The 25,725-nt window shown below is 43.6% G+C and overlaps 1 protein-coding gene across 1 annotated transcript in view; it reads right to left on the minus strand.

Moving 5' to 3' along the window:
- The window catches only part of myripb (myosin VIIA and Rab interacting protein b), a 184,450-nt gene that overhangs the window by 78,420 nt on the left and 80,305 nt on the right, over positions 1-25,725 (minus strand). Inside the window, exon 3 of the mRNA XM_029756087.1 lies at positions 1,459-1,680. Coding sequence (XP_029611947.1) covers positions 1,459-1,680 — 222 coding nt within the window. The remainder of the gene's footprint in view (positions 1-1,458; positions 1,681-25,725) is intronic.

Below are 25,725 nucleotides of genomic sequence, written 5' to 3' on the forward strand. Positions count from 1 at the left end.
AGAGAGAGAGAGAGAGAGTCAGAGAGAGAGAGAGAGTCAGAGAGAGAGAGAGAGAGAGAGAGAGAGAGAGTCAGAGAGAGAGAGAGAGAGTCAGAGAGAAGGAGTCAGCGAGAGAGAGAGAGTCAGAGAGAGAGAGGTTGGGCAAGAGAGAAACCGAGAGAGTGAGAGAGAGAGCAAGACTCCAACCTTCACCAACCCGATCAATAAAAACCTACCCTCTGCTTGTCTTGTAAAGCCAGAGTTTGGGGCTGGGCGTCTAATTCGATACCATGCAGCAAAATCAATCACACACTCACAGTGAGAGAAAGGGAGGAAGAGTGAGGTAGAAAGAGAGAGAGCGAGCACGTCACGTTTTCCTCACTCGCCTTGTCATGTTCAGTAATCACTCACCACTTCCACTTCCACGCACACACACACACACACACACACACACACACACACACACACACACACACACACACACACACACACACACACACACACACACACACACACACACACCGCAGTGTGATATCACTGTCTTAGACAGTGTGAAGAGCACATTAGTTCTCCATGTCAGGGACTGATTACGTCTTCACCCCCCTCAGGCATTACCATACACACATCTAAGAACCCTAAGCAGACTGACACACACACACACGCACAAGATGTGGCATACATAAGCAAGGTCATCCTGTATAAAGTCTACACACACGCACGTGAAGACAGACACACACACGCATGCATGCGTGTGCACACCCATGAAAAGCAGTGTTCAACAAGCCCATAGAATGAAATCCAATCAAATTGTATTTGTCACACGCGCCGAATACAGGTGCTTACTTACACGCCCGTAACCAACAACGCAGTTGAAGAAACAGAGTTAAGAAAATATTTCCTAAATAAACTAAAGTAAACATATTTTTTTTAAAATCACAACCATCGTGATCGGATGCATATATAGCGTACAGCCCGTAAAACACAACATAGCACTCAGATCAATTCATCCTCCTACCGTGTAACGAGAGCTCAATACGGTGTCAGTGGTCAGCCAGCACACACAAAGTCTCTCCTCTGTACGTAGAGCACACAGCGTGGAAACACACTGACAACAAAACCGCAGCATCCAAAAAACTCACTGCTGGAGAACGGGGAGGCAGTTTATGGTTCTGCATCACTCTGTGTCATTACACCAGTCAGTCAGTCTCTCTCTCTCCCTCTCTCAACGTCTGCAAGACCTCCTAGCCTTCCGTCACAACATACACCCTCCCCCTCCTCCCCTCTGTCCTTCCCCTCGTTCCTGAGAGCCCTCTCCAACACCGGCGTGACATGCTGCTCACTCCCCCCTCTGTCCTGGCTCCCTCCCTCACTCGCCGCCGGTCTCCTCATCCCGCTCTCCCTCTCTCTCTCTCTCTCTCCATCCATCCATCCATTCATTCATCCAGTGAGATAGACAGATTCAGACAGTGGTAGACCGACCTGGTCTTCTGGCAGGCGGCGCAGAGCCAGGCTTTCTCCTGCTTGCTGTAGGTGCGGCAGGACTTGCAGACGTTGTACTGGCAGTCCAGACACGGGCGCTTGGGGTTGACCAGGAAGGTGAAGGGAGAGCAGCAGCGGATGCAGCAGCGCTCGTTGAAGCGGTGCTGCTTGGAGAGGACGGAGCATCTGCTGCCTTCCTCCGCCAGCTCCTGCTTCATCTCACTGCCCGACAGACAGAGAGAGACAGAGACAGAGAGAGAGAGAGAGAGAGAGAGAGAGAGAGAGAGAGGAGAGAGAGAGAGAGAGAGAGAGAGAGAGAGAGAGAGAGAGAGAGAGAGACAGAGGAAAAGGGGAGGGGGGAGAGAGAGAGAGGGAGGGAGTAAGCAAACAGTGAGGGGAAGGTGGTGCGGGAATAATTGGAGACAAATGAAAAAATGTAAAAGGGGATAACAAAGGAGAGAGGGAGAGAGTGTTTTCTCTCTCTCTCTCTCACTTACGCCGAGCTCCCGACATATCAAATCAGAGACCGTTACTTCTCGTGTCCCCACATCATTCAAAGCCAATGGGCTACAGAGAACGCGGCATGCTACGTGTGTGTGTGTGTGAGTTGTAACTGATATCAACAAGCTCAGTAGCTACTCTCCTCCCTGTACCATATTGTTCCTTCCAAGAGGTATTCTCAGACTTGTTGCACTGCAGCCATTCAAAGCCTCTAAATACCTTTTAGCCTCTAAACTTGCGCGCAACGCAATATTATACCAGTATTATTGGATGTTTATTTTATTATTTTTTTTTTTTTTTAAATTTCACCTTTATTTAACCAGGTAGGGAAGTTGAGAACAAGTTCTCATTTACAATTGTGACCTGGCCAAGATAAAGCAAAGCAGCTCGACACATACAACACAGAGTTACACATGGAGTAAAACAAACATACAGTCAATAATATAGTAGAAAAACAAGTCTATATACAATGTGAGCAAATGAGGTGAGATAAGGGTGGTAAAGGCAAAAAAAGGCCATGGTGGCAAAGTAAATACAATATAGCAAGTAAAACACTGGAATGGTAGATTTGTAGTGGAAGAAAGTGCAAAGTAGAAATAGAAATAATGGGGTGCAAAGGAGCAAAATAAATAAATAAATACAGTAGGGGAAGAGGTAGTTGTTTAGGCTAAATTATAGATGGGCTATGTACAGGTGCAGTGATCTGTGAGCTGCTCTGACAGCTGGTGCTTAAAGCTAGTGAGGGAGATAAGTGTTTCCAGTTTCAGAGATTTTTGTAGTTCGTTCCAGTCATTGGCAGCAGAGAACTGGAAGGAGAGACGGCCAAAGGAGGAATTGGCTTTGGGGGTGACCAGAGAGATATACCTGCTGGAGCGCGTGCTACAGGTGGGTGCTGCTATGGTGACCTGGAGCCAGTGGGTTTGGCGAGGAGTATGAAGCGAGGGCCAGCCAACGAGAGCGTACAGGTCGCAGTGGTGGGTAGTATATGGGGCTTTGGTGACAAAACGGATGGCACTGTGATAGACTGCATCCAGTTTATTGAGTAGGGTATTGGAGGCTATTTTGTAAATGACATCGCCGAAGTCGAGGATCGGTAGGATGGTCAGTTTTACGAGGGTATGTTTGGCAGCATGAGTGAAGGATGCTTTGTTGCGAAATAGGAAGCCAATTCTAGATTTAACTTTGGATTGGAAATGTTTGATGTGAGTCTGGAAGGAGAGCTTACAGTCTAACCAGACACGTAGGTATTTGTAGTTGTCCACATATTCTAAGTCAGAACCGTCGAGAGTAGTGATGCTGGACGGGCGGGCAGGTGTGGGCAGCGATCGGTTGAAGAGCATGCATTTAGTTTTACTTGTATTTAAGAGCAGTTGGAGGCCACGGAAGGAGAGTTGTATGGCATTGAAGCTCGTCTGGAGGGTAGTTAACACAGTGTCCAAAGAAGGGCCAGAAGTATACAGAATGGTATCGTCTGCGTAGAGGTGGATCAGAGACTCACCAGCAGCAAGAGCGACATCATTGAGAAAAGAGTTGGGCCAAGAATTGAACCCTGTGGCACCCCCATAGAGACTGCCAGAGGTCCGGACAACAGGCCATCCGATGTGTTCTAATGTAGTAACAAAACAATTAATAATGACGTCGCTTGCTGTGATTGAACACACTCTCTAACCCCCCCCCCCCCCCCCCCAATTCACAGAAACCAAGTGGAAGAAAAAGGACTGAAAAAGAAAGGGGCTACAGACACACCACTTTGGGAAGGGCCGAGATCATTTGGGCTGTCAATCCCAGTTTTAGCCAATAGAAACAAACCAGTGCTCCAGAGCTCGGCTATTCGATCAATTCAATTCCTTGAACCAAACCAAAAGGATTTCACTTCTCTTACCGTATCAGGCTGTTCATCGCTGAACTGTGTGGCTCGTCCCAAATGGCGCCCTATCGGCGTGTACTTCCTTTGAACAAAGAAATATAGGCTCTGTATTGGGAATAGACTGCCATTTGGGACACAGCCTGTATCTCTCCCTTTTCATCCGCTATACACATTATATCCAGAGAGTTTTATTATTATTATTATTCCAGGTATAATGACTTATTTACATTTATCTTTCTGTATGCAGTATATGTCGCATTGCTTACTGTACACATGTCGCTTCCTGTGCATCCATGGTGGTTGTATTAGCCAGTCCTATGGGGCTTGTATGAAGGTGAGAGAGAGGGTGAGTTTAACTCACGGTGGGAGAGTAAATTATTTACACTCCTCTCCTCCAGGATTTACTGTGCTCAGAGTAACTCTTATACAGCTTCCATTGATCCTACACCCGCACCCACACACCTCCCCCATCCTCTTACATGCATCCAGTTACTTGCATCTATTCACAGAGATTTATAATTGAATTCATTGGATTATTTCTCCCCAACGAAAAGCCACATACTGCGACATGATCTTCTATACCTGGGTAGTATAGAGCACATATTAGTACTGCCGGGATGATGAAGGCAGCCTGCAGTGGAAGGGGGGTTCCAGACGTGTGTGTGTGTGTGTATGTGTCTGTGTGAGAGAGAGACTAATCTGCTATATCCCAACTTTAGTAATACTCATCCTCCAGCTCATCCTCTGCTGGAGGAATCGCTGATTGCGTTCCATACGCATCATTATCCATGGTATATTAATACGATGAACCAACGTTCATATGCACAGTTCATAACCCGCACACTGTCGCACGCACACGCACACACACACACACACACACACACACACACACACAGTTAAAAGACACTTAGCTACCGTATCCAACAATACATAGGAGGTCATGTGCAGAAGGGCGGGGATTGGCTAATTTTAGACAAAAAACAGGATATGCTGTATCTACTGGCAATGAATATGAAAAGCGATCAAAACAGTTGTGTAGAACATTAAATAAAACAAGTGTATATCATTCTAAACAACAGGCTTTCGCATTGAGGAGTAAGAATGTTATTCCTATGTATCCCTTACGTGTCTATGAAACCCAGATAATGGTTTTGATTGACCAAAACCCATTTTAGTGAGGCTCCTTATCGCTAAATGACTAGCCTAACGATGAGGGGCCAGCTGGATGATAGCTCTGGATGATTGCTCTGGGGCGGCAGGTAGCCTAGTGGTTAGAGTGTTGGACCAGTAACCGAAAGGTTGCTGGATCGAATCCCTGAACTGACAAGATAATAAAATCTGTCGTCCTGCCCCTGAACAAGGCAGTTAACCTGTTATGGATAGGGGGCAGTATTTTCACGGCCGGATAAAAAAACATACCCGATTTAATCTGTTTATTACTCCTGCCCAGAAACTAGAATATGCATATAATTGTTTGATTTGGATAGAAAACACCCTAAAGTTTCTAAAACTGTTTGAATGGTGTCTGTGAGTATAACAGAACTCATATGGCAGGCCAAAACCTGAGAAGATTCCAAACAGGAAGTGCCCTTTCTGACCATTTCTTGGCCTTCTTTAGCCTCTTTATTGAAAACAGAGGATCTCTGCTGTAACGTGACACTTTCTAAGGCTCCCATAGGCTCTCAGAAGGCGCCAGAACGTTGAATGATGACTTTGCAGTCCCTGGCTGAAAAACAGTAGCGCATTTGGATAGTGGTCGATCTGAGAACAATGAGACAGGTGCGCGCGTGCACGTGAAGAGTCCATTTTACATTTTCAGTCTTTGAACGAAAACGACGTCTTCCGGTCAGAATATTATCGCTATTTTACGAGAAAAATCGCATAAAAATTTATTTTAAACAGCGTTTGACATGCTTCGAAGTACGGTAATGGAATATTTTGAATTTTTTTGTCACGATACGCGCCGGCGCGTCACCCTTCGTTACACTTCGGATAGTGTCTTGAACGCACGAACAAAACGCCGCTATTTGGATTTGACTATGGATTATTTGGAACCAAACCAACATTTGTTGTTGAAGTAGAAGTCCTGGGAGTGCATTCTGATGAAGAACAGCAAAGGTAATCCAATTTTTCTTATAGTAAATCTGAGTTTGGTGAGTACCAAACTTGGTGGGTGTCAAAATAGCTAACCTGTGATGGCCGGGCTATGTACTCAGAATATTGCAAAATGTGCTTTCACCGAAAAGCTATTTTAAAAATCGGACACCGCGATTGCATAAAGGAGTTCTGTATCTGTAATTCTTAAAATAATTATGTTTTTTTGTTAACGTTTATCGTGAGTAATTTAGTAAATTCACCGGAAGTGTTCGGTGGGAATGCTAGTTCTGAACGTCACATGCTAATGTAAAAAGCTGGTTTTTGATATAAATATGAACTTGATTGAACAAAACATGCATGTATTGTATAACATAATGTCCTAGGAGTGTCATCTGATGAAGATCATCAAAGGTTAGTGCTGCATTTAGCTGTGGTTTTGGTTTTTGTGACATTATATGCTAGCTTGAAAAATGGGTGTCTGATTATTTCTGGCTGGATACTCTCCTGACATAATCTAATGTTTTGCTTTCGTTGTAAAGCCTTTTTGAAATCGGACAGTGTGGTTAGATAAAGGAGAGTCTTGTCTTTAAAATGGTGTAAAATAGTCATATGTTTGAAAAATGGAAGTTTTCGGATTTTCGAGGAAGTTGTAATTCGCGCCACGCCCGATCATTGGACATTGGAGCGGTGTTCCGCTAGCGGAACATCTAGATTTAAGAGGTTAATTAACCCACTGTTACCCGGTAGGCCGTCATTGTAATTAAGAATTTGTTCTTAACTGACTTGCTTAGCTAAATAAAAGGTCAAATTTCATCAACAACAAAAAAATGATAGCTCGGTATCAAGCCAGGTAGGCCATTAGGCTAAATGAGCAAGGTAACGTAGACATATACCCAAGGACAGAGAGCCCTGTTGACACGCCTGGTGTCCCATCAGATGAACTCCCTTCCCTGTTAACTAGTGGTAATAGAAGCACACACTGTGCCCCCCCCCCCCCCCCGCGCTCTCATCACCATTCAATACCGGATAGGACACTGACGACCACGAGAGCAGAGGATCATATTCATACCACTGGTGCAGCTGGACAGGACACACACGGAAGCACACACAATCATGTTATTTGTGCTTCTACACCTGCATTACTTGCTGTTTGGGGTTTTAGGCTGGGTATCTGTACAGCACTTTGAGATATCAGCTGATGCAAGAAGGGCTATATAAATACATTTGATTTGATTTGATATGTGTGTGTGTGTGTGTGTGTGTGTGTGTGTGTGTGTGTGTGTGTGTGTGAGAAGTTGGGGTCAGTCTGTACCTTCTTCCTCTAAATCAGGGAGCGTCTTGAATTATCCGGTAGGCTGCTGACGGCTAGCCCTGCTGAGCCTGTGTATAATTCGGGAGAGCAGCGGCCTCTGGGCCCGTATTCATACTCTGTGTAACCCATCCCAGGGCTAACAGTGAGCGTCTGGGAACCATCAATCCAGGTGGGATAACAGCAACGAGATATTCCATCATGGAGCACAGCCCGGGGATTTACAACCTCTCTCTCTGTCTCTCCCAAAGGCTTTATTCTACAGAGGTATGGACTAGGCACCTTAAATAGACCAAAGACAGAGATACACGTGCACACATAGAAATCCTATACATTCTATATGTAATTCTATGTTCACACATGGCTATCACACACACACACACACACACACACACACACACACACACACACACACACACACACACACACACACACACACACGGCTACCCTCCTACACCTACGTCTGTCCTCAGCATCAGAAATGTCTGGCTGGTGGGCTCTCCACTGCAGAGAGATGAAAGGCCTGGGTCTGTGTCCCAAATGGTACTCTTTTGCCTTTACAGTGCACCGCTTTTGATCCGGGCCCGTAGTAGGGCTGGGGTCAAAGGTAGTGCACTGTGAAGGGAAAAGGGTGCCATTTGGGATGAAAGCCCAGATCAAAGCCTTCCTGTGATGTGGTAGAGAACTTTTTGACCATGCTGCTCTCCCTACACGAACCCCAGGTTAACGTTATTATAAGGCCATTCTGGCCTTCATTCAGACCAGCAAAGGAGAGTGTGTGTGTGTGATCCTAAGTGTGTGTGTGTGTGTGTGTGTGTGTGTGTACGTGTGTGTGTGTGTGTGTGTCAGTAGTGGAAAAAGTACCCAATTTTCATACTTGTGTAAAAGTAAAGGTAACTTAAAAGAAAATGACTCAAGTAGAAGTCACCCAGTAAAATACTACTTGAGTAAAAGTCTGAAAGTGTTTGGTTTTAAATGTACTTAAGTATCAAAGGTAAAAGTATAAATCCTTTAACATTTCTTATATTAAGCAAAACAGACAACACGATTTCCACATTTGTGTTTAGTGAATCTGCCAGATCAGAGGCAGTAGGGATGACCAGGGGTGTTCTCTTGATAAGTGTGTGAATTGGACCATTTTCCTGTCCTGCTAAGCATTCAAAATGTAACAAGTACTTTTGGGTGTCAGGGAAAATGTATGTAAAAAGTACATGCTTTTTTTTCAGAATGTAGTGGAGTAAAAGTAAAAGTTGTCAAAAATATAAATAGTAAAGTACAGATACCCCCAAAAACAACTTAAGGTATTTTTACTTAAGTACTTTACACCACTGGTGTGTCTGTGCATATAACTTTGAGTGCCTGTGTGTGTGCATGCGTATGTGCATATAACTCTGTGTGCCTATGTGTGCCTATGTGTGTGTGTGTGTGTAAATAACTGTGTGCCTATGTATGTGTGTGTACGTGTACGTGTATATAAGGCTTTATGAATAAATCATAGTGGGGTTAACAAGCCCCTGAGTGACGCTTAAATGCGGCCAACTTTTTTCATTAGCTTGTCTTTACTATTTAGTCAATAATTCATTTCCCTCTCATTCTCTATGTATGGAACTTATTACTACTGCCCTTTAGAAGACTGGTGAGAATTGGGATGCATCGCAAATGGCACACTATTTGCTATACAGCTTTTGACCAGGGCCCACAGCACTATTTAAGGAACAGGGTGCCATTTGAGACACAGCCTGGCCTTCATGCAGCAGCAGTGTTAGGGCCAGATTTACGAAGCATTTACCAGGTGCAAAGTATAACTGCACCTAATATGCTAAGTACTTATGGCAGGGTAGAGTATATGGCAGTAGAACGGAGCACCAAAGTGGTAAGAACCAGAGTTTTCCATGACCGCGTGGTTCAGGGAACAACTCCTGGTCCATATACTTCTGGTACGGAGACAGAGAGAGCAGAGAGAACCCATGGACTACGCCTTCTAGCTTACCAACATCTCTTATCCATTCTTCTGAGCAGAAAAATGACTTCAAGACATAGAAGCAGAAACAGCAGATAAGGGCATTTTTCTCTCAAACCTCTGACTTCAAGGAGACGTGAGGAAGAAATGCTGTGCGCGTGTGTGCACGTGCCACTGACAATAAGTAATGTGCTGCTGCCTGCATTCGTTTGATTTCTGTTTTTGGAGAACTGTGGCAGAGGAGCAGACCTGGGACTTAGCATTCGCTTGCGTGGGTGTGTGGATGACTGCTGCTGCAGCTGAGAGAGAGAGAGAGAGAGAACATAGCACAGACTCCAGACAATAACCACCTGGGTTGGCCTTCTCTCTGCCAATGCAACAAGCAGCTGCAAATAGGCTGTCATTAAATTCAGTTTTAAATGTACTAACTTAAAAGAGATTCTCTATTTTTTAAAATTGCGTATTAGTCATATATGTGCAGATATGTGCACCACCACCTCATTGATCTCTCTTTATCCTTCTGCTGTGTCCACTGAGCCGTTGGGCCCGCCCTGCAACCTCATTGGATAACACTGGGCAGACCTTTTGCTAGCTATCACTCAAATGTGAGGGGCTGAAGCTCATTGGCTAGGAGGGAAATGCCCACCTGGGGGGAAATGGCTCGCACAGCTTCAAGAAAACAATCGCTTTCAAACTAGGGAGTTTGTGGTTAATTGCGGTTAAAAGGTAATTCTGCTCATAGATTATGCATGTATGAACTACATATTGACAGCTCCAGCCCAAAGTGGGAGGTTGAAAAAAATACTTTCTTAGTCGCCAAAGTACCAGAGCATATCTTTAATCAGTATTCTACTGTATAGCAAATACTGTACTGTCATCGTCTCCATTATCAATCAATACTGTTCTAATCTATCACACTTCCCGATACTTCCCGCTCTTTGAAACTGGTCCAGGGCCAGTTGTTTGAATTGGCTGATAATGAGTGGGGTCGGAATAACCGGTCCCAAATCACTTGCCATGAGCAGAAAGAAATGTGTTTTTTAAAGGGCCTTTCTTCGACATCAGGTTTGCAACTTTTCTGTTTTCATGATTAGACTTGGATGTGTTGTGGCCAGAAGATACTTCCTATTTGTCCATCACTTCCATGTCAGAGCAGAGGCACACGACATCCATAAATCCTGCAGTGGGGGTTATCGGCACTCGCCTAACAGGGCTGTCTCCAGGCGGTTGATTGAGATGGTCTGACTGAGAAGGGCGCTTGTTGGACTCCTCTCCTGGAACTATATCTCATCTTACCTAGCAGGGCTAAAATGGTTAGCATGCTACACTAATGTGTTACGCTAAAGTAAATATATCAACTATATTCATCATCAGCAGGTTTACACTGAGGTGACACACTCTCATGAGGTCATTACCTCCAACTAGGGGGATTTACTTCAAACGCTGAAGTGTCTTAGTCATTTACAGTAGTCGTCTGTCAAAGCTGTGTGACTCCTGGCTGACTCGTTTTCTAAGCTAACCCACGCCAGGTTACATAGAGTACATCTCTTTGTAGTCCCCACACAGCACAAAGCCTAGATAAGGGCTTCTTTTCTCTCTACTTATTCATTACAGTAGTCATCCGCCAAAGCTGACTCCTGGCTGACTCTTTAAACTAGCTTTTGCTTTGGAGCTAGCGAACTAAGCTAACCCAACCCATGTTACAGTACAGTTCATCTTTCTGTAGCACAGCACAAAGACTAGAGAAGGGCTTCTTCTCTCTCTACTGGAACTAACTCACCTCATGTCACAGTTCTCTTTAGCCTCCTCCCAGCATACAGCCAAGATAAGCCTCCTTCCATTTGTATTGAAATCTCAGGTTGCTTTGAAGGCCAAAATAATGACAACTGTCACCAGATTTACAGACTAAGTGATTTGCTAAGCGTCACACATGCCTAGCGTCAACCATTTCATTCCTATGGATTGTTTGTACAGTTGATGTTATAGCCGGTGCCAGAAGACACTGATTGCAACCATCCTCTTGGTTATTCGCCAGCCACTTTGCTACGTTTTTTATTGTTGTTTTATTGCACTTCTCAAAAAAGCGAGTCCTTAAAACCTCTTCTCGCTCACATTCTCCAGGTGAATCTGGCAGCTGGTGGACCCACTCTCTCCCTCCTCTCTTCATCCCTCTCCCTCTCTAGGTGAGCGTGTTAGCCGGTGGCAGGTGGAGTTGGTGCTGGACTGACTGACCTTGAAATGAACCGTGAAGTGTTTGAAGATCCAGAGTCTCCCCAACTCCTTCTCCTTCCCACCTCCTCCCAACTAAGATCTCTCTATGGGCAGACGACTAGCGCTGTACTCAGCAACCATCCAGCAGCAGGAGTCTACTACTGCATATCACAGAGAAATTGGCTGATTTTAAAGATTGAAGAAGAAGGAAAAAACCTCTAAGGATATTCTTAGGAAGGAGAGAGAGAGAGAGAGAGAGAGAGAGAGCAGAGAAAATCCCCCTCTCTATTTTTCAGAGAGCTGTTAGTTCTACTACTCACCATCAGCCCCACTACTGTACGGCTACGCTGCTAACTCTTAGCATGGCGCCCAGTATTCTAGCCCTTCGAACTAAGTGACATAACAGTAAAGAGAGATAAAGCACAGTTCCCCTCCTTATTTTACTGCGACTCAAATGACACCCTATTCCCTATACAGTGCACTGCTTTTGGGCTCGGGTCAAAATTAGTGCACCATATAGGGAATAGGGAGCCATTTGCGACGCAGCATGTGTGTCTCTGTCCCGTGACTGATGAAACCCGTCCCAGAGGGAAGGGAATGAGGCACAGCGCATGTCATTACCCCGTTACGCACAGACGAACACCGGGTGAGGGATGGAGAGAAACGGAGACGAGTGGAGTGAGAGAATGGGGAGACGGAGAAGTGTGCGAGGTTGGACTAGAACACCTGCAGTCATCTTAGGCTCCCCTGGATGCGCATGCAAGCACACACACACTACGAACACAAGTTGGCCCCAAGTCTCACCACAGATCCCCAGAGCTTCTATTTAAAATATGATCAGAGATACTCTCAATAAAGTCACACTAAGTGATTCCCCCACTGAGATGCCATGCAGCATAATTACACGTAGCAGTAACCTTGTCAAAGTATGCAGCAGGGAGTTTTAATATTGATAAGATGATGCATTTTTGATGAGGAGTTTATCCATAACATCATCATTTACAGAAATTATTAAAGTTCAGGGATAAACAACCAACGCACAGCTCCCAAGATGAGCTATGCCACGGGTTTAAGGTAACATAAAAGATAGAGGGAGAGAGCGTGTGTGTATGCATGTTTGTTTTCATCAGTGTATGTGTGCGAGAGCATGACAACCTATGTACCACAGTGATAGATGAAGTGTCATCTCTCCTTGGATATGCTTCTCTAAGATCCTACTGTCTCCCCTACCACACACACACACACACACACACACACACAGTTGCGTCCAGAGTTGGGGAGTAACGGATTACATGTAATCTGTTACGTGTAAGAGATTACAAAAAACGGTAACTGTAATCCTTTACGTTACCAGCAAAAAAAAGATTGTAATCAGATTACATATACTTTTGAAAACCTAGATGATTACTTCGAGGATTACTTTTAAATTCAGAAAAGATGTTTGCGAGAAAAAAAAAAATCTTCGACACTTCTCTGTTTTCTCAATGACATTCAAATAAGCATTGAAAAAACTCCAAGTTTAAGTTTGTTCCACCTGAGTGAGACTGACCACAAGTCAAAGACCACTATAACACACCAAATGTGCTTGATGGATCGTGGGAAAAGAGCAGGAATAGGCTTTTGAAGGCTACAGTCCAAGCTGTGTCTTCCAATGGGGCGACTGCTGTCGGCATCCAAAGATTATCCAACTTGAATAAACGCTTGGAGGTAAGGATGACAGCAGTGGTGTAGTCTACGGCAATATGGATATCACTTATTATTGATATCTACATAGCGCACTGATGTGAATCACACTGCTACTCTCTCATTTAGCTATTTGCGCCTTACGGATTGTGGTTGTTGTGGATGGCTGTTCACAAACCTAGATATGTATTTGAACCCAATAATGGTTGAATTCAAGAACTTTAAACTGCCTATCAATCATTGTTTTTGAAACAGGTGGACAGCCAGTGAAAAATGCGCTCTTGCAACAGCTGCATAGTGCGGATCCAAGCCTATGGAATAAAAGTGGGGCTTTTATTGTTTTTTATCAGCATGAATTAGATTGAGCAATCTATAGGCCTAATGGACACATGCTCAAACTCACACACTTTTAATAGACTTAAAGGGACAATCTGTAGTTGCTACATCCATTTTTGGACTTATAACTTATATATATATATATATATATATATATCCATTGATTCTTGAAGAATATCATTTATAAATGCCTCATGAGCTTAGTTCAACTGTCACACTCCATGAGAACCCAGAATATAAGCTTGTTTTTCTCCAATGTTTGCAAACATTGTAAACGTAAACAAACACTGTATAGCCTAATAACATCGGGTTAAAACAATACTTTTGATATCATGGATGGTCAGTCCTTGCATCCATAGCTCTGTCTACTAATCTGAGAGTGGTTACATTTCTCCAGGCCCATCCCTCAGCTTTCTACCAAAAGAGAGGCGGGGCGAGCATTTTGTTATCTGTGGATTTAAACAGCTGCATATTATTAAGATATCAAAGTGTCACCAACAAAAAGGTAAACAATAGGCCTATAGCAAATGCAGCATTTGGCATTCATTTTTCACATGTAAATAGCACTTTTCACTAGTGCTCAAAGCATGCCATTCCATGAGTGCAGCATTTATTTGTCAACTCTAATCAATGAGCCCAATCAGTCCTCCATGACAACAAAATCATAAACAACAGAGTAGAGCTGGCTAATAAATCCTTAGTTTCAGGGTCATGCTCAGGTAAAACAATTTGGCCAATCTATACTTCCATATTTCCAAGTCCTATTCTTGAAGATCAAGGGGTATAACATTTATTGGAATGACTGGAATTCTGATAGACTTTGGTTTTTAATGTAAAGATATAATTTAATCATATTATTGTATGTAGTAGAAAGTGATGGGTTAGAAGAAGCCTACCTAACCAACCCATAAAGTAAAATGTAACATCTATATATGGCCAGCTATGTAAACTTTAACATTGATTTATCCTGCGATAGATGTGGTTCAATTGGTAACATACATTTGTCTTCTTCTAATGCCTCTTAAGGGGAAAGTAATCTAAAAGTAACGGAATGTAATCAAATTACTTTACTGAGTTTGGGTAATCCAAAAGTTACGTTACCGACTACAATTTTGGACAGGTAACTAGTAACTGTAACAGATTACATTTACAAAGTAACCTACTCAACCCTGGTTGCGTCACACATACCTCATACACAATATAACTAATCCCCAATGAAACCCTTTTACCAATACAGTGCACTACTTTTGGTACGCCTGGGTGTGGTGTTATTATGATCGAGTGACCCATTAAAACACACGTCCTGACAGCCCCCTCCCCCCACATACAAATCCATCCCCGAAGAGAGGTTGAAATATTGTTACTTGAATCTTATCTTTAGCTATTTACATAGTTCCACCTTTTTACATAAAGTGAGATCATTGTCAGACCAAATGACAGTAGAGAGAAGACAGAGAGAGAACAGGTTGTGTCTACTGTTTACTGTATTGATTTGCCACCTGGACTGTATTATCATAAATCCAATATGCATGTCTGTCAGCTGTGAGAAAGTGCATTAGCCTAGTCATTCTGGGTTCCTCCCAAATGGCACCCTATTCCCCGTTTAGTGCATCCACTTTTGAACAGATCTGGTCAAAAGTAGTGCGCTATATGGGGAATAGGGTGCCATTTGGGACGCAAGCTCCGCGTGCATATTTATCCCACCCACTCAGCCCACCAGCCAGACAGCCAGCCAGCTCACCAGCCAGCATGGGTCATACCAGTGGGTGTTTAGCATTCCGCTAATGCTCAAATCAAACCATATCGCTTGGCTGTTACGAATGGCCCGCGCGTCTTGGCCTCTGAAATCGATAACTCATCAGCTTCAAAATTCAATAGCATATATATCACACCTCAGTCCTAGTTCCAAATTGCTTCCTGTGGGCGATAGAAGTCCTTCTCCCCTCTTCCTCCAGGTGCTCAGAAATCAACGGGCCATCCATCAGTCACTTCGGCACAAATGACTGTCTTAAAAGGGCTGTGCTGCTCACTAAGGCCTACTCTGAGAGCTGGCAGAGCACTACATGAGGCCTAATTGATCATTTTAGGGAGGTTTGGAGGGGTGAAGGGGGGGAAGAGTCCACTGCCCAGAGCCCCCTGTGGCGTGTTAGCGACTGTCAGATCTGTCAGCCATAAGGGTCACCCGCAGAGCCCAAAGTAGGGCTTTATGAGGGATGCACACTGGAACACACTATCTATCACTGTTCTAGAGAACATGACTGTCAAGCAGCTACAGTATGTTCGCCAGGCCATACTCCATTATTTCAGCAAGTCTATAACAATGATATCAGAGTCAGACAGTTGTCTTCCTCTCGGTCTCTCTTGACGTCATGTTCCACACACAGCTCTAGGTGGTTATAGATGACAGTTAGTCAGTGGGCCTTTACACTGTGTTTCTATACGGAGCACGGCAAGCCAGAGTAGTCTAGTTCCACACAGCTCTAGGTGGTTAGTACAGTAGATAACAGTACAGTCAGTGTGCCTCTATGTCAGGGTCCCTCAACTGGCGGCCTGTGGACCAAATTTGGCCCGTGGGTGATTTTATGTTTTCTGAGCAAACAAACAATGTTTTTTTAATAAATAAATATAAAAACAATTGGACATAAATGATGTAAAAACACCAGCAAACTAGCTGGTCCAAAGTATTCCCACACATAATAGAGATATACAGTATTTGATCGTATACAAATATAAGCAAGGTTTGAAATGATTATGTTTTAGTCAAATATTATATCTGTTTGGGCTTCTTGCGGTCAATTTGCAGCCTACAAATTATTTGTAATTATGTTCCCGGGCCCCTGATCATCTGCCTCAAAAAAAATATTGTCCCCCAGCTAAATCTAGTTGATTATCTCTGCTCTATGTCATCTCCACTGTGTGTGAGTGAAGTGGAGTGACCCAGAGTAGTCTAGTTTCACTGTGTAGTAAGTAGATGAGTCAGACAGTCAGTGTGTCTGTCTGTGTGTCTATGGGGAGCACAGCGTCCCAGAGTAGCCTGCGTTGGCTCTGTAATGTGTACTGTAATTGGGATCAGGACACCCTGGCCAGGAAGTGAACCCAGTTCCCATTAAGTCACAGTGCCACCGCCACAGCCAATCTCTGGCTCACTAATTGAATTGGCATCTCCCAAAAATAACTCCCATTCTCGTCCCTCGTCCGCCTAGTACAGTCCCTAATTATTTTCTCCCTCTCTCTCCATCATATATTTTCCTGCGTACAGCACTTCTTCACAGGGGAATAATGGTGAGCAATGTAGCTCGTCACTCTGTGTCTTTGTTGCCTCCGAAATAGCCATTGTGTCCCTAGCGGCTCCCCGAGATCCCTGCATGTAGGCCTACTACTGTAACTCACTGGATGTGTACCAAATGGCACTCTATTCCCTACATAGTGCACTACTTTTGACCAGAGCCCTATGAGCCCTGGTCCAAAGTAGTGTACTATATAGGGAACAGAATGCTATTTGGGACATGAAAACTGGTCTTCTTAAAGATGCAGCAACCACCAATTATTTATATTCACATCACTGCGGAAACAGAAGGTACAGCCTATATACCCACAATTACAGTAAATATCCAAAATGCTTGCTTTGAAATAAGGGACTAAAGCACCGTCATTAATCTCTCTGAGGGCCTTGGTTGAAGTGTCGTGGGGAGCGGGATATTCTGAGTCACAAGGTTATGCTGTAACTGTTCTAGTATGCGCTCTAGATGAATCATCCGGTGGGGTCAGACTAGCTGAGCCAGCATATTTACCATGCGTCCCCCAGCCCCGCCATCAGGAGAAATTGTCATTATTCCTTTGTGTTCGCTCCGACAACAGATTGAGTCACTCCATAAACTGCAAACAATGCATTTCTGCAGGCGTGGGTCCCGGGCCATACAGGAGCACATAGGGTAATAGCTGTGAATGTCTCCATCTCTCCAGCCCTCCTCTCTCATTTCCCCCCCTCTCACTTGACTTCTCTCACTGGGTGACACTTGGGCTGAATAGTTGGCATATTTGGTTTGCTTTCCTCTCCATGTGTAAAGAGATTATAGTCAGGAAAGTGGGAAAAATCACAGGCTTCCACTCGAGAGTGAATGGCGCTGTGGATAGCAGCCATTTTACAGGCTCCTGACCAATTCCAAAAGGGCAACATCCGCACTGAGCTAAAGGCTAGAGCTGCCGCTTTCAAAGAGCGGGACACTAATCCGGACGCTTAGAAGAAATCCCGCTATGCCCTCCGACGAACCATCAAACGGGCAAAGCGTCAATACAGGATTAAGATCGAATCCTACTACACCGGCTCTGACGGTCGGCAGGGCTTGTAAACTATGAGGTATTACAAAGGGAAACCCAGTCGCGAGCTGCCCAGTAACGCAAGCCTACCAGCTAAATGCCTTCTATGCTCGCTTCGAGGCAAGCAACACTGAACCATGCATGAGAGCACCAGCTGTTCCGGACGACTGTGTGATCACACGCTCCGTAGCCATTGTGAGTAAAAACTTTAGACAGGTTAACATTCACAAGGCCCATGGGCCAGATGGATTACCAGGACGCTAGTCAGAGTATGCGCTGACCAGCTGCCAAATGTCTTCACTGACATTTTCAAACTCTTGCTGATGGCCTGACCCAATCTGTAATACCTACATGTTTCAAGCAGACCATCATAGTCCCTGAGTCCAAGAATGCCAAGGTAACCTGTCTAAATGACAACAACCTGTCCCTCAACTTCAGCAAGACAAAGGAACTGATCGTGGACTATAGGAAACATAGGGCAGAGCACACCCCCATTCACATCGACTGGGCTGTAGTGGCGCTGGTCGAGAGCTTCAAGATCCTCTGTGCTCATCACTAAGGATCTATCATGGTCCACAAACACCAACACAGTCATAAAGATGGCACCACAATGCCTCTTCCCCCACAGGAGTCTGAAAAAATTTAGCATGGGCCCTCAGATCCTCAGTTTCTACAGTTGCACCAACAACAGTATCTTGACTGGCTGCATCACCGCTTGGTACGGAAACTGCTTGGCATCCGACTGCACGGCGCTACAGAGGGCAGTGCGTATGGCCCAGTATATCATTGGGGGCCGAGCTCCCTGCCATCCAGCAACTCTATACCAGGCGGTGTCAGAGGAAGGCCCTAAACATTTTCAAAGACTCCAGCCCCCCAAAGGCATAGACTGTTCTCTCTGCTACAGTACCACACATCAAGCGGTTCCGATACACCAAGTCTGGAACCAACAGAACCCTGAACAGCTTCTACCCCCAAGCCATAAGACTGCTAAATAGTTAGTTAAATAGAAAACCAATAGATACCGGACTATCTGCATTGAACCTTTTTGCACTAACTTTTTTGGACTCATCACATACGCTGCTGCTATTGTTTATAATCTGTCACTTTATTCCTAGTTACATGTACATATCTACCTCAATTACCTTGTACCCCTGCCCCGTGTGTATTGCCGAGCCTGAGGATTGGAGGGAGGGAGAGAGAGAGGAACGAAAGGAAGAAAAGGGGTTGAAAGAGTGTGGCTTGCTGGACACAAGGCTTTGATTTTGTGCCTTTATTAGATCATTTGACCTCTATAGGTACAGTGGTGCACAGGGTTAAGGACTGTGATGTATGGTCAGCATCTCTAGTCTACTGCTATTAAGACATTACACATCACTGTTGTACATTAACATTTGTGTGGGCATCATAGTAGTCAATTTTTTGGAGGCAAAAGGTTAGAGAGTACAGGTTTTGTTTCAATTTGAGTGGAATACGAATGTGTTTCTTGGTGGCTGTGATTATAATGCAATTGTGAAATTGTGTTTACCTATACAATACATCAGCAAGCTAAAATGGATCATTTCCCAGTTTGCATGCGGAGAGCAAAGTAATAGGAAATGAACATGACCTTACCCCCATGCTGTGTCTAGCTACTCTAGCTGATGTAAAAACTGTCAAAAGACTTCGTTCTCCAATGGTTTCCTGGCTGCCAAGTCAATCTGATTGGAAAGTGTTATCGGCGGGGCACACACACACACACACACGTTTGGTTTCCTTAACAATGAGAGAGGGTTCATTATTGCCCTGTTAGATAATAGCCATCAGCCAAAGTTAGCTTAGTGAGAGATCTCCCTGTAGCACTGCAGTCTGGGAGGCTGGAGCTCTACTATAGGATGCATCCTAAATTGAACCCTATTCCTTATAGTGCACTGGGGTTCTGGTCAAGTGCAGTTATAGTACACTATAAAGGGAATAGGGTAACATTTGGGATGCAACCAATGTCTAAACGTAAGACAGAGATATATATGAAACATGGAAAGGTTGAGTGGGCGATGCTGGAAGAGGATGTGATGATATGTTGGTGTTCACCAGAGCTGTTCAATGTCGGTCCTGGAGGACCGAAACACGTATGGTTTTCATCCTCTCCTTCTAATAAGGGACCTGGAACACCAGGTGAGTGCAATTAACTACCAGGTAGAAACAAAAAGCAGAAGTGTTTCGGCCCTCCAGGTCCTGTGTACACAGACCTGTCCCCAGTGAGCTGCACTAGCCAAGACGCATCAACATCCTGCGCTAATCCAATAGAGGCCCTCACAAACATAATTACCTCACCAGTCACCACACGCTTCCTTCGCCTTATGACGTCCGGAGCGGACTGTTTGCTCCTCTGTCCTCTGTGAATACACACTCCTGGACGTCTGTGACACGTGGTGTCTGATGTGTCCTTAAATGCCAGAAGGCTTTCCTGCTTTTTACAATATAAAGCTATATTCTCTAAAATGGTATATATAGTGAGAGAAAAAAGTATTTGATCCCCTGCTGATTTTGTATGTTTGCCCACTGACAAAGAAATTATCAGTCTATAATTTTAATGGTATGTTTATTTGAACAGTGAGAGACAGAATAACAACAAAAAAATCCAGAAAAATGCATGTCAAAAATGTTATAAAATGATTTGTATTTTAATGACGGAAATAAGTATTTGACCCCTCTGCAAAACATGACTTAGTACTTGGTGGCATAACCCTTGTTGGCAATCACAGAGGTCAGATGTTTCTTGTAGTTGGCCACCAGGTTTGCACACATCTCAGGAGGGATTTTGTCCCACTCCTCTTTGCAGATCTTCTCCAAGTCATTAAGGTTTCGAGGCTGATGTTTGGCAACTCGAACCTTCAGCTCTCTCCACAGATGTTCTATGGGATGAAGGTCTGGAGACTGGCTAGGCCACTCCAGGACCTTAAGGTGCTTCTTCTTGAGCCACTCCTTTGTTGCCTTGGCCGTGTGTTTTGGGTCATTGTCATGCTGAAATACCCATCCACGACCCATTTTCAATGCCCTGGCTGAGGGAAGGAGGTTCTCACCCAAGATTTGACGGTACATGGTCCCGTCAATCGTCCCTTTGATGTGGTGAAGTTGTCCTGTCCCCTTAGCAGAAAAACACCCCCAAAGCATAATGTTTCCACCTCCGTGTTTGACGGTGGGGATGGTGTTCTTGGGGTCATAGGCAGCATTCCTCCTCCTCCAAACACGGCGAGTTGAGTTAATGCCAAAGAGCTCCATTTTGGTCTCATCTGACCACAACACTTTCACCCAGTTGTCCTCTAAATCATTCAGATGTTCATTGGCAAACTTCAGACGGACATATATATGTGCTTTCTTGAGCAGGGGGACATTGCTGGCGCTGCAGGATTTCAGTCCTTCACGGCGTAGTGTGTTACCAATTGTTTTCTTGGTGACTATGGTCCCAGCTGCCTTGAGATCATTGACAAGATCCTCCCATGTAGTTCTGGGCTGATTCCTCACCGTTCTCATGATCATTGCAACTCCACAAGGTGAGATCTTGCATGGAGCCCCAGGCCGAGGGAGATTGACAGTTCTTCTGTGTTTCTTCCATTTGCGAATAATCACACCAACTGTTGTCACCTTCTCACCAAGCTGCTTGGCGATGGTCTTGTGGCCCATTCCAGCCTTGTGTAGGTCTACAATCTTGTCCCTGACATCCTTGGAGAGCTCTTTGGTCTTGGCCATGGTGGAGAGTTTGGAATCTGATTGATTGATTGCTTCTGTGGACAGGTGTCTTTTATACAGGTAACAAACTGAGATTAGCAGCACTCCCTTTAAGTGTGTGCTCCTAATCTCAGCTCGTTACCTGTATAAAAGACAACTGGGAGCCAGAAATCTTTCTGATTGAGAGGGGGTCAAATACTTATTTCCCTCATTAAAATGCAAATCAATTTATAACATTTTTGCAATGCTGTTTTCTGTTTTTTGTTGTTGTTGTTATTCTGTCTCTCACTGTTCAAATAAACCTACCATTAAAATTATAGACTGATCATTTCTTTGTCAGTGGGCAAACGTACAAAATCAGCAGGGGATCAAATACTTTTTTCCCTCGCTGTACAGTGGGGTCCGAAATAAATTACACCGTTGATAAAGACGAGCAAAAATTACTGTATAAAATAAATAGCTTTATTGTATGCAAAAAAGGGAAACAATATTATTTAATAGCAATACAATTGTGCAGAAAAATAGATTTTGTTTAACAAATCATGCTTTTTTTCTTTAAAAATGTAGAGGTCAAAATGATTGACACCTTTCAATACCTCACCTAGCGAGGATTGCAAGCCTTTTTCTAACATGTTTTATAAGTTGGAGTACACATTGACAAGGATCTTAGACCATTCCTCCATACAGAATCCTTCCAGATCCTTGATATCCTTCGTCTGTGCTTAAATAAAGAGGGTAAAAAAGTGTTTCAATGGGTTTCAAATCGGGAGACTGAGATGAACATTGCAAAATGTTGATTTTGTGTCTAATTACGTGTGCTTGGGGTTATTGTCTTGCTGGGAGAACAACTTGCGGCCATATTTCTGCCTCCTGGCAGAGGCAACTAGGTTGTTGGCTAAAATGTCAAGGTAATGGGTAAAGTTCATGATACCGTTGACCTTAACAAGGGCCCCAGGACCAGTGGAGAAAAAAAATATCACCGTATCATCAATGATCCACCACCATATTTTACAGTAGGTATAGGGTCTTTTCGACTCATGCATTCTCATTTCGATGCCAAAACCACCACTGGCGTGTATGGCCAAAAAGCGGCGCTGTAGATAAGGGAGTTGAGGTTAGAGCTGGGGCTGGTGGCTGCTGTTTCACACCACCAATTACTACATTTCAACATTTTAACACGCCGCTCCTTTCTGATAGCTCCTCCGGGAGGAATATCATTCTGGCCAACAACAACAACAACAAAAAAACACACAAATACAAGTAGGAGTTGAGAGACGATATAGTGATTGTCAAAAGTAAAGAAACGAAAATGGCGATCGTCTTCCCATGGTTTTAAAACAATGATTAAAACAAAACACTGAGTTGGACCATTTATTCTCAGGTGATATTAGTTCACTACACCGAACCTTCATTTTATAAACACTTCCTGTACTTTCTTTCTGTATTGTGACCTTCCAATCAGCCACCCAGATACAGGTCAAGGAGACAAGTTGAGCCGACTCTATCCAATCAGGCACTACAATAAGTCAAAGTAACAAGGTATCACGAACCGGACCACTGGTCTGTCATTGACTTATGCACTCCTGCCATTCATCCATCTTCTGACATTGTTAACCAGTTATTGTAGTCAAATCTATTATAAGTCATACTGTATGTGAAATGGCATTTACTGCAGAGTGGATACATGGTGTGTGTGCCCTTATCAGCTTGCTTGTGAGAGCATGACAATGGCAGTTTAACCTACCGCAGTGATTGATGAAGTGTCATCTCTGCCCGGTTCGGCCTGTGATTTCACTCTCTCCTCTACCAAAAACGCACACAAACATGCACGCAAACACACAAAACGCATGCGCACACACACACACACACACACACACACACACACACACACACAGAATAATGATGAGTCCCTCAGTGACACACAAACACACATACAAATCACAGATCAATAATAAAGGTACTGAGATGTGCTGTGTCTCAATAAACTCAGTCGTAGTCGCTCACACACCCCCCGGATCAAAAGCATATAGGCAATCAGCGCAGCACGCGATCTGGCATACTGCTAGGAGAAGCATACTACACTACTAGTAGGCCTCAGCAAGCTCGACAAACCTCTTCACAGACACGGCAATAACAACAACATCAGTTTCAATATCAACTCCCCTGACGAAGATAGAAATATGTGTTTCTGATATATTAAAGCTGCAATATGTAACTTTTTGGGAGACCTGACAAAATGCACATAGAAATGGGAGTTATAGATCTGTCATTCTCATTGAAAGCAAGTATAAGAAGCGGTAGATCTGTTCTATATGTGATATTTCTATGCTTCCCGTTTTTTGTTTAGTTTTTGTGTCTTTTACTTTTGGTTTTGTACACAAGTGTCAAACAGCTTCAAACACAATAGTTTTGGTTATGGAAAATATATTCCACTGCGGTTTAGATGGTACAATGATTCTCTATACTATAATTGCTTGTTTTCTCGCATAAAGTGAAATTAGGCTAACTATTAGAATTTTAGCAACCAGGAAAAGGCTGAACGATTTCTGCATAGTGCATCTTTAAAGGGACAGCAAAGTGGTCACCCAATCCCAGATTGCCCCTTTAGCATTCAGTGATGTAAGTGGCCATGTTCAAGAACTGCGAAGAGGGTTTGTAGGGGCGTGAACTCTTAACAGCCGTGCACATCTTAAAACTTCTTAGGGCTAGGGGGCAGTATTGAGAATTTTGAAAAAAAGATGTGCCCATTTTTAACTGCCTCCTACACCAACTCAGAAGCTAGAATATGCATATTATTGTTCAGGTTCGGATAGAAAACACTCTGAATTTTCTAAAACTGTTTGAATGGTGTCTGTAAGTATAACAGAACTCATATGGCAGTCAAAACCCTGAGACAAATTCTGACAGGAAGTGGATACCTGATGTGTTGAATTACCTTTAAGCCTATGCCATTGAAACACACAGGGGCTTATTAATCTTTGAGCACTTCCTATGGCTTCCACTAGATGTCACCAGTCTTTACAAAGTGTTTTGAGTCTTATACTGTGAGATCTGACCGAACAAGAGCCATGGAACGGTGGTGGCCGATTAGACTCTGGCGCGCGAGTTCATGTTGGGTACTCTCGTTCCAATACGTTTTAAAAGAGAACGCAATCGTCCGCCTTGAATATTATTCATGTTCTGGTTAAAAAAGGCACTAATGATTTATGCTATACAACGTTTGACATGTTTGAACGAACGTAAATATTTTTTTCCCCCTCGTTCATGAAGTGAAGTCCGGCGGGCATAGATCATGTGCTAACAACACGGAGCTTTTTGGACATAAATGATGAGCTTTTTCGAACAAAACTACATTCGTTATGGACCTGGGATTCCTGGAAGTGACATCTGATGAAGAGAATCAAAGGTAATGGATTATTTACATAGTATTTTCGATTTTAGATCTCTCCAACATGGCGGTTAGTCTGTATCGCAAAGCGTATTTTTCTGGGCGCAGTGCTCAGATTATTGCAAAGTGTGATTTCCCAGTAAGGTTATTTTTAAATCTGGCAAGCCGGTTGCGTTCAAGATGTAATTATATAATTCTTTGAATGACAATATAATATTTTACCAATGTTTTCGAATAGTAATTATTTAATTTGTTGTGCTGATTTGACTGGCGGTTATTGGAGGGAAACGATTTCCTGAACATCAACGCCATAGTAAAACGCTGTTTTTGGATATAAATATGAACTTGATAGAACTAAAAATGCATGTATTGTCTAACATAATGTCCTAGGCGTGTCATCTGATGGAGATTGTCAAAGGTTAGTGCATAATTTTAGCTGGTTTTCTACTTTTGGTGACGCCTGTCTTTGAATTGACAAAACATTACACACAGCTATTGTCAATGTACTCTCCTAACATAATCTAACTTTATGCTTTCGCCGTAAAGCCTTTTTGAAATTGGACGACGTGGTTAGATTAAGGAGATGTTTATCTTTCAAAGGGTGTAAGATAGTTGTGTTTGAGAAATTTGAATTATGACATTTAATTGTTTTCAAATTTGGCGCTCTTGATATTTCACCTGTTGTTGATAGGGTGTACCAGGGGTGGCACGCTTGCGTCCCACATAGCCCCTAGAGGTTAAAATGTCATATTAGTTCTTCAAAAGGACACATTAAAAAAATACAGTACAGTGAATGAATGAAACTTATCAATGATGCCTAGTGAGGACCAAAACAACATTAATTTAAAAATAACAAAACCAAATAAAAGACAGAAGCAACTTCAAACGTTTTT

This window comes from Salmo trutta, chromosome 6 (genome assembly GCF_901001165.1).
Source record: "Salmo trutta chromosome 6, fSalTru1.1, whole genome shotgun sequence".
NCBI lineage: Eukaryota > Metazoa > Chordata > Actinopteri > Salmoniformes > Salmonidae > Salmo > Salmo trutta.